Source organism: Dendropsophus ebraccatus, chromosome 3 (assembly GCF_027789765.1).
Source record: "Dendropsophus ebraccatus isolate aDenEbr1 chromosome 3, aDenEbr1.pat, whole genome shotgun sequence".
In the NCBI taxonomy this organism is placed as follows: domain Eukaryota; kingdom Metazoa; phylum Chordata; class Amphibia; order Anura; family Hylidae; genus Dendropsophus; species Dendropsophus ebraccatus.
This window is the reverse complement of record NC_091456.1, coordinates 196011213-196025095: the sequence shown is the minus strand read 5'-3', so window position 1 is coordinate 196025095 and position 13883 is coordinate 196011213. Positions and strand designations below refer to the sequence as shown.

General features: G+C 45.4%; 1 protein-coding gene and 1 long non-coding RNA gene across 2 annotated transcripts in view; both read left to right on the top strand.

Moving 5' to 3' along the window:
- Positions 1-13883, top strand: part of LOC138786661 (zinc finger protein 850-like) — a 43481-nt gene that overhangs the window by 25971 nt on the left and 3627 nt on the right. The window contains exons 6-10 of the mRNA XM_069963638.1: positions 2948-3341; positions 3547-3605; positions 3738-4419; positions 4561-4825; positions 7215-7332. Of these exons, the coding sequence (XP_069819739.1) occupies positions 2948-3341; positions 3547-3605; positions 3738-4419; positions 4561-4825; positions 7215-7332 (1518 nt within the window). The remainder of the gene's footprint in view (positions 1-2947; positions 3342-3546; positions 3606-3737; positions 4420-4560; positions 4826-7214; positions 7333-13883) is intronic.
- LOC138786886 (uncharacterized) lies at positions 203-1805 on the top strand. The gene is made up of 3 exons (XR_011362240.1): positions 203-249; positions 476-515; positions 1532-1805. It is a non-coding gene; the product is annotated as an uncharacterized lncRNA (long non-coding RNA).

Here is a 13883-nt window from a genome sequence, read left to right as displayed (position 1 = left end):
GCATATATAACACACACATACACAGCTCTGCTCCACACACATCACACACACACACACACACACACACACACACAGCTCTGCTGCATACACATCACTTCAGCTCATCCAGCACAGCAGAGTCCTGCATACACTGAGCAGCAGCTCCTGATCATGTGACGACGACGACTCCTCCTCCTCCATGTGACTGATCACATGACTGTGACATCATGGCAGGTCCTGGAAGCAGAGTAAGCACACCTGCAGCTGGAGGTACAGTATATATATATATATATATATATATATATATATATATATATATATATATAGAGTCTTTGGTTTCTGTATATCTCAGTTGATGTCTCTCTATAAGGTTATTGCGGGATGTGATGTATTTTTGGGGATTATTGAACTCAATGAATAATGTTAAATAACTTTTTGCAGGATAAATGGAAGAAAGATCAGCTGATCCTACATTGTTTTGTTTTTTTATTCTCAGCCGCTGACAGCTAGGCCCATATAGTATATACATTATACAGGTGAGTACAGCTCAGGGAGCGGATGGTGGGGAGTAGTAGGGATCATGGAGGATCAGCACACGTTGCCATACATGCGAAAAAGAAAAGAAACATCATCTACACCATATTTTATAGACTCTTCAGGGTCATTCTTATGCTGTGCAATCCACAGACCCTATGGAGCATGAACCTGGGCAGTGGCGTCGGTATCTCTGTGTATTATGTGTCAGTATGATGCCGGGAGATGCCCTGTCCACTGTGCAACTTCATGCTCCGTAGGCAAAAAAAACAGGTGAGTGCAGGACCTCCCGTACACACGATAGAAACCTGATCGGAAGATTTTTTTTTTTTTTTTTTTAAATGAGCTTCTTAAAGGGATTGTAACATCAGGTAGATCGCTTTACGTTTCTTACATGAATAGATCAGGTCAGAGCAGGGATGCTGATGCCACGGCCCCATTCCCATGCACACCACCGGTCCATCGCAATTGGTGGCTACGGACGACTACAGTCTAAGGCAGTGCTTCTCAAACTTTTTCTACCGGAGCCTCACTCAACAGATCAAGGCAATGCTTGGGCCTAACCAGACTGACCAAGAGGATGCTGGGCCTCACTGTCTGTGGTGAAAGTCCATTTAAAAGCTGGAAATAATGCTAGGGCTAGCTTACATCCATCTCCCAAGCTCTATATACTAATAAAGCAAGTATGAAATAAATTAATAATGTTGGTAAAATGAAGATTTTTGCAAACAGCTAAAGAACTTTGCAGATCATAGTTACTTTGTGAAAACTGGTTCCCCAGCTGGGCCTCACCAACAGCTAGGGGGCGCCTCACAGTTTGAGAAGCACTGGTCTAAGGTGTATGTGGACCTTTACCCACAATTGCCAAAATCTCAAGCAGTGACATGAGCATAATAGATTTTCCCATTTTCAGGTTTTTTACCTGGAATGTCTGCTATATAACTTCCTGTAATTATAGGCTGTGTTTTTCATGGGATTCTGTGGGATTTTTACATTGTTTCTTCTTCCTTCCATTCAGCGTCCAACAATATTGGTCCATGGTTTAACTTTCCTGACCGACCGATCAACCATGGAGAGAGACAGAGACAAGATGGCCGACAGGATAATAACCCTCACCCTACACATACTCTTCCTGCTTACTGGGGAGGTGAGGGATTCTGGGAGTGATGTCATCATGACATCATTCTTATCTATGGAATAACAGATGGATAGGACTGGAGAGGTGAGGGATTCTGGGAGTGATGTCATCATGACATCATTCTTATCTATGGAATAACAGATGGATAGGACTGGGGAGGTGAGGGATTCTGGGAGTGATGTCATCATGACATCATTCTTATCTATGGAATAACAGATGGATAGGACTGGAGAGGTGAGGGATTCTGGGAGTGATGTCATCATGACATCATTCTTATCTATGGAATAACAGATGGATAGGACTGGAGAGGTGAGGGATTCTGGGAGTGATGTCATCATGACATCATTCTTATCTATGGAATAACAGATGGATAGGACTGGAGAGGTGAGGGATTCTGGGAGTGATGTCATCATGACATCATTCTTATCTATGGAATAACAGATGGATAGGACTGGAGAGGTGAGGGATTCTGGGAGTAATGTCATCATGACATCATTCTTATCTATGGAATAACAGATGGATAGGACTGGAGAGGTGAGGGATTCTGGGAGTGATGTCATCATGACCTCATTCTTATCTATGGAATAACAGATGGATAGGACTGGAGAGGTGAGGGATTCTGGGAATGGATGGAGTGATAGTAATGTGTCTCTCCATACACAGGATTACACAGTAGTGAAGAAGTCCTCTAGTGGGCGCTGTGGGGCCCCTGGGTGTGAAGGATGGGGAAGAACCCTGAGCCCAATCCCGGGGCCCCTGATACATGAGGAAATGGAGGAAGAGAAGATCCTAGAAGTCACCAACAAGATGGTGGAGCTGCTGAGTGGAGAGGTGAGACTGGCTGCTGGGAATGCTGGGACATTATACAGTAACACCACTGGAGGGGTGGGGGGGATGACTGTGTGATCATTGTGTGTGTCAGGTTCCTATAAGGTGTCAGGACGTGGCGGTCTATTTCTCCATGGAGGAGTGGGAGTATGTAGAAGGACACAAGGATCAGTACAAGGATGTGATGCTGGAGGCTCAGCAGCCCCTCCCATCAGCAGGTAATAGACAGGACTATATACACACCTCCTCTCTGTATTATCTGGATGGAAAGAATGAATTCAGTCTCTGTATGTGTTCCCTCCAGTCAGATCCAGTAAGAGAACAGCACCAGAGAGATGTCCCCGTCCTCTTCTCCCACAGGATCAGGATCAGGTAGATGGAGATGTTCCCTATGATCTGTACATCCCACCTGACTTCTCCTCCTGTCTGATGACACTTACAATATTTCTCTCACATCTTATGAATCAGGGAAAAGATGGGAACAGTATTAATGCTCCAGAGACAGATGACAGCAGTGATGAGCAGTATAAGCAGGATGTCACTACAGGGAAGGATCTGAAGTATATTAATGAAACAGACATGAGGGTAAAAGAAGAAAAGACAGATGTGAGCGGTGATGAGCAGTATAAGGAGAACATCACTACGGAAAAATATTGTGACTTAAATAATTCTACAGACAAAATAGAAGAAGAGGAGGATGAAGAAGAGACAGATGACAGCAGTGATGAGCAGTATATGGAAAACATTACAACAGGGAAGAATCTTAACTCTTATAATGATACAGACACAACAACAGAAGAAGAGCCAGATGTGAGCAGTGATGAGCAGTATAAGGAGGACATCACTACAGGTAACCGCCCAGGTGAGTAGTGACCAGTAAATGCAGAGAACACTCACACATTCTCCTCAGTCACCGGCTGTAACTATTCTGTGTGGAATATTATCAGCTCTGTGTCCTGTCAGTCTTCCACCTTCTAGAATATGTCACATGCAGGTGTATGGGCTCCTTACTCACATGCTACAATAAAGATATAAAACAGTAAATCATCTTAGTCTTGAGATCACAGGGAAGCAATGTCCAACAACCGATATGCTGTACTGCAGATATACACAGTGGGACACTGAGGTAGGAAGGTGGGAATGTTCCATATCATCTTATTCACTTCAGGATCTTACCCAAAGACGACTAATTATAATATACAACACCTTTATAAGGTTATTATTATTAATAACACTAAGATGTGATTCTTCTTGGCAGCTGAGTGTACCCGGAGATCAGAGGGACATCAGATATCTCCAGATATTACAGCAGATGGTCAGATCACACAAGATACATATGAAGAACATTCTATTCCCCCAGATCTACCCCCAGCCCCTCACAGCAAAGATCTGGCATCTGATCAGCATGAAGCAGCCCGATCCTCTCATTCACTGCAAACTGCCATGTTTTACTCAAAAAAAGGATCTTAATCTACACCAGAAAACTCACACAGGGGAGAAGCCATTTTCATGCCAAGAATGTTCTAAATGTTTTACTCGGAAGTTGGATCTTACTCAACATCAGAGAACTCACACAGGAGAGAGGTCATTTTTATGTACAGAATGTGGGAAATGTTTTAGTTCTAAATCAAATCTTATTAAACATCAAAAGACTCACAAAAGAGAGAAGCCGTTTTCATGTACAGAATGTGGGAAATGTTTTACTTATAAATCAAATCTTATTGAACATCAAAAGATTCACAAAGGAGAGAAGACATTTTCATGTACAGAATGTGAGAAATGTTTTACTTATAAATCAAATCTTATTCAACATCAAAAGACTCACAAAGGAGAGAAGACGTTTTCATGTACAGAATGTGGGAAATGTTTTACTTATAAATCAAATCTCGTTAAACATCAAAAAATTCACACAGGGGAAAAGCCATTTTCATGTTCAGAGTGTGGGAAATGTTTTACTTAGAAATCAAGTATTGCTAAACATCTGAGAATTCACACAGGAGAGAAGCCATTTTCATGTCTAGAATGTGGGAAATGTTTTACTTATAAATCAAACCTTGTTAAACATCAAAAAATTCACACAGGTGAAAAGCCATTTTCATGTTCAGAGTGTGGGAAATGTTTTACTGAGAAAAATAGTATTGCTAACCATCTGAGAATTCACACAGGAGAGAAGCCATTTTCATGTACAGAATGTGGGAAATGTTTTACTCAGAAATCAAATCTTGTTCAGCATGAGATAACACATACAGGGAAGAAGCCATTTTCATGTATAGAATGTGGGAAATGTTTTGCTAAAAAAGCACATTTTGTTAAACATCAAACAACTCACACAGGGGATTCCAGAATGTAAAAAATGTTTTACATTATAGAAATCCTGTCTTGGTAGACATCTAAGAATTTACACGGGAAAAGCCTTTTTCTGTTCAGAATGTGGGAAATGTTTTATTAAGGAATCACAACTTTAAAAAGTTCACACGGCCATTGCACAACATCAAAAAGTTCACAAAAAGAAGCCATAATAGACCAATAAATTATGTTTGCAAAATGTCTGCAATGACCAATATACTGTACACTCACCGGCCACTTTATTAGGTACACCATGCTAGTAACGGGTTGGACCCCCTTTTGTCTTCAGAACTACCTCAATTCTTCGTGGCATAGATACAACAAGGTGCTGGAAGCTTCCTCAGAGATTTTGGTCCATATTGACATGATGGCATCACACAGTTACCGCAGATTTGTCGGCTGCACAGCCATGATGCCAATCTCCCATTCCACCACATCCCAAAGATGCTCTATTGGATTGAGATCTGGTGACTGTGGAGGCCATTGGAGTACAGTGAACTCATTGTCATGTTCAAGCAGAAATCGAGACTCATCAGACCAGGCAACGTTTTTCCAATCTTCTACTGTCCAATTTCGATGAGCTTGTGCAAATTGTAGCCTCAGTTTCCTGTTCTTAGCTGAGCGGAGTGGCACCCGGTGTGGTCTTCTGCTGCTGTAGCCCATCTGCCTCAAAGTTGGCCGTACTGTGCGTTCAGAGATGCTATTCTGCCTACCTTGGTTGTAACGGTTGGCTATTTGAGTCACTGTTGCCTTTCTATCAGCTCGAACCAGTCTGCCCATTCTCCTCTGACCTCTGGCATCAACAAGGCATTTCCGCCCACAGAACTGCCGCTCACTGGATGTTTTTTCTTTTTCGGACCATTCTCTGTAAACCCTAGAGATGGTTGTGCGTGAAAATCCCAGTAGATCAGCAGTTTCTGAAATACTCAGACCAGCCCTTCTGGCACCAACAACCATGCCACGTTCAAAGGCCCTCAAATCACCTTTCTTCCCCATACTCAGGCTCGGTTTGAACTGCAGGAAATTGTCTTGACCATGTCTACATGCCTAAATGCACTGAGTTGCCGCCATGTGATTGGCTGATTAGAAATTAAGTGATAACGTGCAGTTGGACAGGTGTACCTAATAAAGTGGCCGGTGAGTGTATAAAGACGCCAGTTGAGACACCAGTGTAGTAACCATGTGTATAGGAAATCAATTGTTAATAAACATTTACTATTAAAGCTTTGTCTCCGATCCCATTGCTATAACTTTGTGTTTTGAAAAGAGTCCCGTGGCGATATAAGGTGAGGTCATCAATAAGACCCCACAGGCATCTCCATAGGTTGCCGCCGCTACTGGATAGGAAACCTTCTCAGAAAGAAGTTATTAAGTCCAATTCTAGGACACGACCATATTATGTGAAAAAATATTAGGTTCCATCTTTCCTGTATCATTCGGATGTTGGAGCGTCACCCATTCTGCAGGAGCATTTCTGTGTCACTGCAGGCGGCCATTGCCACCCTTGGCACCCCTATACATTTCCTTGGCACTCCTCGAGTATGTGATTGGACAGTCGGGACATGTGACCCAGCTGTATAATGGTGGTGGCCACATATCCTGCCGCTGATAGGCCGGAAAATTTAACAAACTGCCCTTTAACAAACTTTATATACAGCAGTTTGAATGGCTGAGTGTGAGTGCAGGCACATTAAAGCAGCAGTGTGTATAGCTGAGTCTAAGTGCAGGCACATTATAGCAGCAGTGTGTATAGCTGAGTGTGAGTGCAGGCACATTAAAGCAGCAGTGTGTATAGCTGAGTCTAAGTGCAGGCACATTATAGCAGCAGTGTGTATAGCTTAGTTTAAGTGCAGGCACATTATAGCAGAAGTGTGTATAGCTGAGTGTAAGTGCAAGCACATTATAGCAGCAGTGTGTATAGCTGAGTGTAAGTGCAGGCACATTATAGCAGCAGTGTGTATAGCTGAGTTTGAGTGCAGGCACATTATAGCAGCAGTGTGTATAGCTGAGTGTAAGTGCAGGCACATTATAGCAGAAATAAAGAGGATGGGAAACACAAGGGTGGACAGAGACTGCAGGGAGCATGAAGGAATGAGCTGGGCAGATGTGGGCATAGTATAGCAGCACTTTCTGTCCGGGGAGAGAGGGGTTACAGCTATGGAGAGATTACCTCCACAGTCCTGTCCCCTGATGTAAGCCCCAGCCTGAAGTAGATCTGCTATGTTTTGGAAGGTTAGGGAGACTTCCTGGGTCAGAGTACAGGGCTGTAGACCCCGCTATGCAGACCATGAATGCACAGGTGAATCGTAGCGCAGACCAACAGCATTTCACCACCAACAGATGCGCAACCATGCAGGATGCGTGTGTTATGTTGTGGTGCTGTGGTCAGTGCTGGAGATGCCATGTTCAGTGCCACCATCCTATGCCCGCTTGAAAAAGCCCTTCAGGATGTAATGGAGGATGTGAAGGTGGCACAGAAGGAAGCGGAGGAGGAGGAAACAGGCCTAGTCTCCCTGTTGTCGGTCCACTTGTCTACATTTCAGTCCAGCTAGGGGGCAGTTTTGGAGGAGGATGATCTGTGCTTACAGCAGGTTGGCACCCAGAGCAGTTCACCAGAGCTTGGCTGGGAGGATGCAGAGGAGACAGCTTCCACTGAGGACAGCTTCTCCTGCCTCCGGGCAGTCTGGCTCACATAAGCAATCACAAGCTGCAGTAACTGCACAATACCCATCGAGTTGCCAGGATTCTCACCTGTGCTGACTAGTGCTGGACTACTGCTGGATCCCCGCTATAAGGACAACACTTAATACTGTCAGGAGAGTATGAGAAAGTTGCAAGAATTCAAGCAGAAGCTACAAGAGCCACTAATGTCAGAGTTGTTGCCATCTGACACAGAGGGCTCAGTGGGAGCCGAAGGCTGAAGAGGAGGAAGTGACCAATGCAGCCGGGAGACCAGAACCACCTTGGAAGGGGCGGTGAGCTGCAACATGGAACACCTTCCTCAGCACCTCACTACATCCACCATCATCAGTACACCTTGTATTAGCAGAATTCTAAGTACATGGTGGATGATTTACTTGGTGCCAAGTTTCTGGGTTTCCAAATTGGACACATGGGCAGAGCTTGCCTTTTATGCTTTGGAGTTGCTGGGCTGCTGCATGTGTGCTGTCAGAATGATTTTTAAGACTGTGTTGGGTGTTGTCACAGACAAGAGGATGTGCCTATCCGCAGCCAACATAGAGAAGCTGACGTTTATACCGTGTTCCCCCAAAAATAATACCCTCCGACTAATCTACCAACTAGCCCAAACTAAGGCACCCCATCCCGAAAATAAGGCACCCCCCAAAAATAATGCTGTCTACCCCCTCCCGCCCCATGCCGCTCTCCCCTCCGTCTCCCTCCCGTACCGCCCACCCCTCCTCCCTCGTGTGCCGCTCACCCTTCTCTCCCGTGCTGCTCACCCCTCCTTCTCCCTCCTGTGCTGCTCTCCCCTCCGTCTCCTTCCCGTACCGCCCACCCCTCCTTTCTCCTGTGCTGCTCACACCTCCTTCTCCCTCCTGTGCAGCTCACCCCTCCCCCCCTCCTGTGCCGCTCACCCCTCCTTCCTCCTGTACCGCCCACCCCTCCTTCCCCCTGTGCCGCTCACCCCTCCTTCTCCCTCCTGTGCCACTCACCCCTCCTTCCTCCTGTGCCGCTCACCCCTCCTTCCCCCTGTGCCGCTCACCCTTCCTTCCCCCTGTGCCGCTCACCCCTCCTTCCTCCTGTGCCGCTCACCCCTCCTTCCTCCTGTGCCGCTCACCCCTCCTTCCTCCTGTGCCGCTCACCCCTCCTTCCTCCTGTGCCGCTCACCCCTCCTTCTCACTCACGTGCCGCTCACCCCTCCTTCCCCCTGTGCCGCTCACCCCTCCTTCTCCCTCCCGTGCCGCTCTCCCCTCCTTCTCACTCACGTGCTGCTCTCCCCTCCTTCTCACTCACATGCCGCTTACCCCTCCTTCTCCCTCCTGTGCCGCTCTCCCGTCCTTCTCCCTCCCGTGCCGCTTACCCCTCCTCCTCCCTCCTGTGCCGCTCACCCCTCCTCCCTCCCATGCTGCTCTCCCTCAACATTCTTGTGTGGTGCGAAATAATACACCCCCTAAAAAAAGACAGAGTGCCTCTTTGGGAACAAAACTTAATATAAGGCACTCTTATTTTCAGGGAAACACGGTAGAAATAAACCAGGCTGGCCCCACACGACTTTTCGGTACCTAAGGAGACAACATATGACACTCAGATCTACCTCTCCGGTCCGGATGTCACCTCTTTGCTATCCAGGATCCCAGAGTGTCTATCGGCCAAATGTTCCTTCTTTTCCTCCCGCTTTCTAAAACTCAACATGGACAAAACAGAACTAATCATCTTTTCCCCATCTCGCTCCACCCCGCCTTCTAATCTGTCAATCAATGGCTGCACTCTGTCCCTGTCCCCCAACTCTGCTGCCTTGGGGTCACCTTTAATTCTGCCCTATCTTTTAAACCCCATATTCAGACCCTGACAACCTCCTGCCGTCTTCACCTCAAAAACATTTCCAGAATCCGCTCTTTTCTCACCCCTGACTTTACAAAATTGCTGGCACATGCCCTCATCACATCCCGCTTGGACTACTGTAACATCCTCCTCTCTGGCCTCCATCTAACTCCCTTGATCCCCTCCAGTCTATCCTTATCCTCTGCTGCCCGACTAATCCACCTTTCCTCTCACTTTGCATCTGCCAATCCCTCCACTGGCTCCCCATTGCCCAACGTATAGAATCTGCTTAGGTTTTTGGGGTGCCGTATTAACTGATCAAGGACAACTGGATCTTCAGGGGTTTATTACAAAGAGGAAACATAAATATCTACACAAAGGGGAGACTAACTAAGGGATAGGAATATAAGGGAAGGAAGAGGGTGGTAGGAAGGGATGGTGAGAGATCGGAAGTGCCTAACTGTTCATCTGTGTGCAATCCTATATGTATCAGTCACACACACACATAGCCCACACATTGCCCATCCCTGGAACACCTCCAAATACTGTCTCAGCCAATCATTACAGTTCCTTTATGTTTTTAACCCCTTGCCTCCACAGCCTGTTTTGGCCTTAATCCCTTAAGGACCGGGCTAATTTTCTTTTTTTCCTCCTTGTGTATATAAGGCCATAAAGGTTGCGTTTTTACACCTACGGACCCACATAAGCCCTTATTGTTTGCGTCACTAATTGTACTATGCAAAGATATGCTGAATTTTTGCATAAAATCTGCTGCGAAACCAGAAAAAAATTATATGTGCAGTGAATTAAAAAAAAAACGGAATTCTTTTTCTTTGGGAGGGCTTTGTTCTTACACCGTTTGTCCTATGGGAAAACTAACTTGTTATATATGTTAAGGGGGGCCTGAGGGGAGCATTACAGTAGTGGCGGCAGGAGGAGGCAACGTGCTGCAGCCTCCTCCTGCCGCCCGATCACCAGGGCACATCAAATCTTCCCATAGACGTTTATAGGGTTAAATGCCCGGGGGGGGGGGGGGGGGGGGGGGAGCTCGGCTCCCCTCCGGGCAGTGGCAGCGGGAGGAGGCTGTGTGAAACAGCCTTCTCCTGCTTCCCGATCTCAGATAGGGACAGTGGGGGGAGGCAGGGAAAGCATGACATGAGGGAAGGGGTTAAAGACAATAATGCAGAGGTAAACACATTCCTGTAGGTGGCGTCCTTTGGGTACGGTAAGGTCCTTGTCCTGTTGATGACTTTATTGGGCGTGTTATGCCCATCCACAGGTGACTCCTATAAATAGGCTTTAAAGTACGGCCACGGGTCTGGTTTATGGCTTTAGACTGCAGGAATGCTGTCCTGCTGTTTGCCTTCACTCTTATCACTCAGATGGCCAGTTAGCATTGTCCAGCATTTCTGAGTCTCCATTTCATTGTCTTTGGAAGGACCTTCATTTACAATAGCCTCAGTCCATTCATTCATCTTCTTTTTTCCCTCTGTCACCTGAGGCCATAAAACTGTATCAGATTTATTTAGGCTGTGGTCCATGTTGGTTCCAACAAACGTATTCACTTTAAATTGTTGACCATGACGTACAAGGCCGTCGACAACCTGTCCATCTCTGACCTGATATCCCACTACTGTCCCTCACGCAACCTTCCATCCTCCAGTGACCTCTGTCTGCGCTCCCCCTTGTTCGTACCTCGCACAACCGCCTCCAAGACTTCACCCTATTTCCCCCCATACTGTGGAACTCACTACCCCGACACATCCGTCTCTCACTACCCCGACACATCCGGCTCTCACTACCCCGACACATCCGGCTCTCATCCACCATCAAATCCTTCAAAAGTAACCTGAAAACCCATCTCTTCAAACTAGGCTACAACCTATAGTAATTCGGCATCACACTGACCGGCTGCACTTTACCTCCTGTCTCTCTCCCATTACCCTATAGAGTGTAAGCCCTCGCGGGCAGGCACCTTTTCCCCCATGTACCCGTCTGCCATTTGCCTTCATGTAATGTAATTTGATCTTGTATTGTTCCTGCTTGTTACCGCGTAAAGCGCTCTGGAATTAAAGGTGCTTTATAAATAAATAATGATTATAATGACATGCAAACCTGGAATCTACATTAGGATAAAAGCCGGCAATCATGGGATACGTCCAAAATTCGGTCTTTATTAAATCTTTACATGCAAAAATAACAAACTCTGCTTCTGTTACTAAGTTTGATATTTTTGTATAAATCTTTAATAAAGACCAAATTTTGGACGTATCCCAGGATTGCCGGCTTTTATCCTATCGTTTGTTGGTGAAGCTTGCACTGCTGTGTAGCGGGCGGGTGAACTGAATAATCCTTTACTTTGTATGCTGGAATCTACAGTGTTGCTACCTCCTCCTCCTCTTCTTGGACCTCCGCGTCCTCTTTCCAAATTATTATTTGACTTAATTTTTTTCCTGTTACTTTTCCTACCTCATGTATTACAGGGCAATTGCAAAGTTTTCCCTCAATTTTCCTTTCCATTTCAGCCCTCTACCCCTTCCTACACACATTTTAAAGCCTATTTTAGGCCCAAAAATTTGGGTTACACATTGACTTTAATGGGGTTCGTGTTCACATCCAGGTCTGGGTTTTTTCAATTTCAGCGGAACCTGGCAAATAGAAATTTCTACGGGTCAACTCATCACTACTTATATCCTATTACAGTTTCCATTTAAGCTGAATAGGGTCCAAGGCAAATTATTGTGAAGGTCAAGAAACATAGACTGTGTATTACACACATACAGCTCAGCTACATGTACATTACACACATATACAGCTCAGCTACATGTACATTACACACATACAGCTCAGCTACATGTACATTACACACATATACAGCTCAGCTACATGTACATTACACACATATACAGCTCAGCTACATGTACATTACACACATACAGCTCAGCTACATGTACATTACACACATATACAGCTCAGCTACATGTACATTACACACATACAGCTCAGCTACATGTACATTACACACATACAGCTCAGCTACATGTACATTACACACATACAGCTCAGCTACATGTACATTACACACATACAGCTCAGCTACATGTACATTACACATATACAGCTCAGCTACATGTACATTACACACATACAGCTCAGCTACATGTACATTACACACATACAGCTCAGCTACATGTACATTACACACATACAGCTCAGCTACATGTACATTACACACATATACAGCTCAGCTACATGTACATTACACATATACAGCTCAGCTACATGTACATTACACACATACAGCTCAGCTACATGTACATTACACATATACAGCTCAGCTACATGTACATTACACATATACAGCTCAGCTACATGTACATTACACACATATACAGCTCAGCTACATGTACATTACACATATACAGCTCAGCTACATGTACATTACACACATATACAGCTCAGCTACATGTACATTACACATATACAGCTCAGCTACATGTACATTACACACAGGGCTCTGCTGCAGGCATACATAACAGACATACACAGCTCTGCTCCACACACATCACACACACAGCTCTGCTGCATACACATCACTTCAGCTCATCCAGCACAGCAGAGTCCTGCATACACTGAGCAGCAGCCCCTGATCATGTGACTTATCACATGACTGTGACATCATGGCAGGTCCTGGAAGCACAGGGGAAGCACACGGCAGTGAAGGAGCTGGGGGACAGCAGGAACGTTAACCTTTTCAGGACTGGACGGTATTAAGTCTTAGTGTTTTTTTTTCCCTATGGTTTCGAGTGATACCAGAAATATTACATTGTCCCATTTTCTCTCCATTCATCTCCCAACTATCCAGGATCCTCTGCTGATATCTTCTATATAAGAGACCGACCCATCAACCATGGAGAGAGACAGAGACAAGATGGCCGACAGGATAATAACCCTCACCCTACACATACTCTTCCTGCTTACTGGGGAGGTGAGGGATTCTGGGAGTGATGTCATCATGACATCATTTTATCTATGGAATAACAGATGGATAGGACTGGAGAGGTGAGGGATTCTGGGAGTGATGTCATCATGACATCATTCTTATCTATGGAATAACAGATGGATAGGACTGGAGAGGTGAGGGTTTCTGGGAGTGATGTCATCATGACATCATTTTATCTATGGAATAACAGATGGATAGGACTGGAGAGGTGAGGGATTCTGGGAGTGATGTCATCATGACATCATTCTTATCTATGGAATAACAGATGGATAGGACTGGAGAGGTGAGGGATTCTGGGAGTGATGTCATCATGACATCATTCTTATCTATGGAATAACAGATGGATAGGACCGGAGAGGTGAGGGATTCTGGGAGTGATGTCATCATGACATCATTCTTATCTATGGAATAACAGATGGATAGGACTGGAGAGGTGAGGGATTCTGGGAGTGATGTCATCATGACATCATTCTTATCTATGGAATAACAGATGGATAGGACTGGAGAGGTGAGGGATTCTGGGAATGGATGGAGTGATAGTAATGTGTCTCT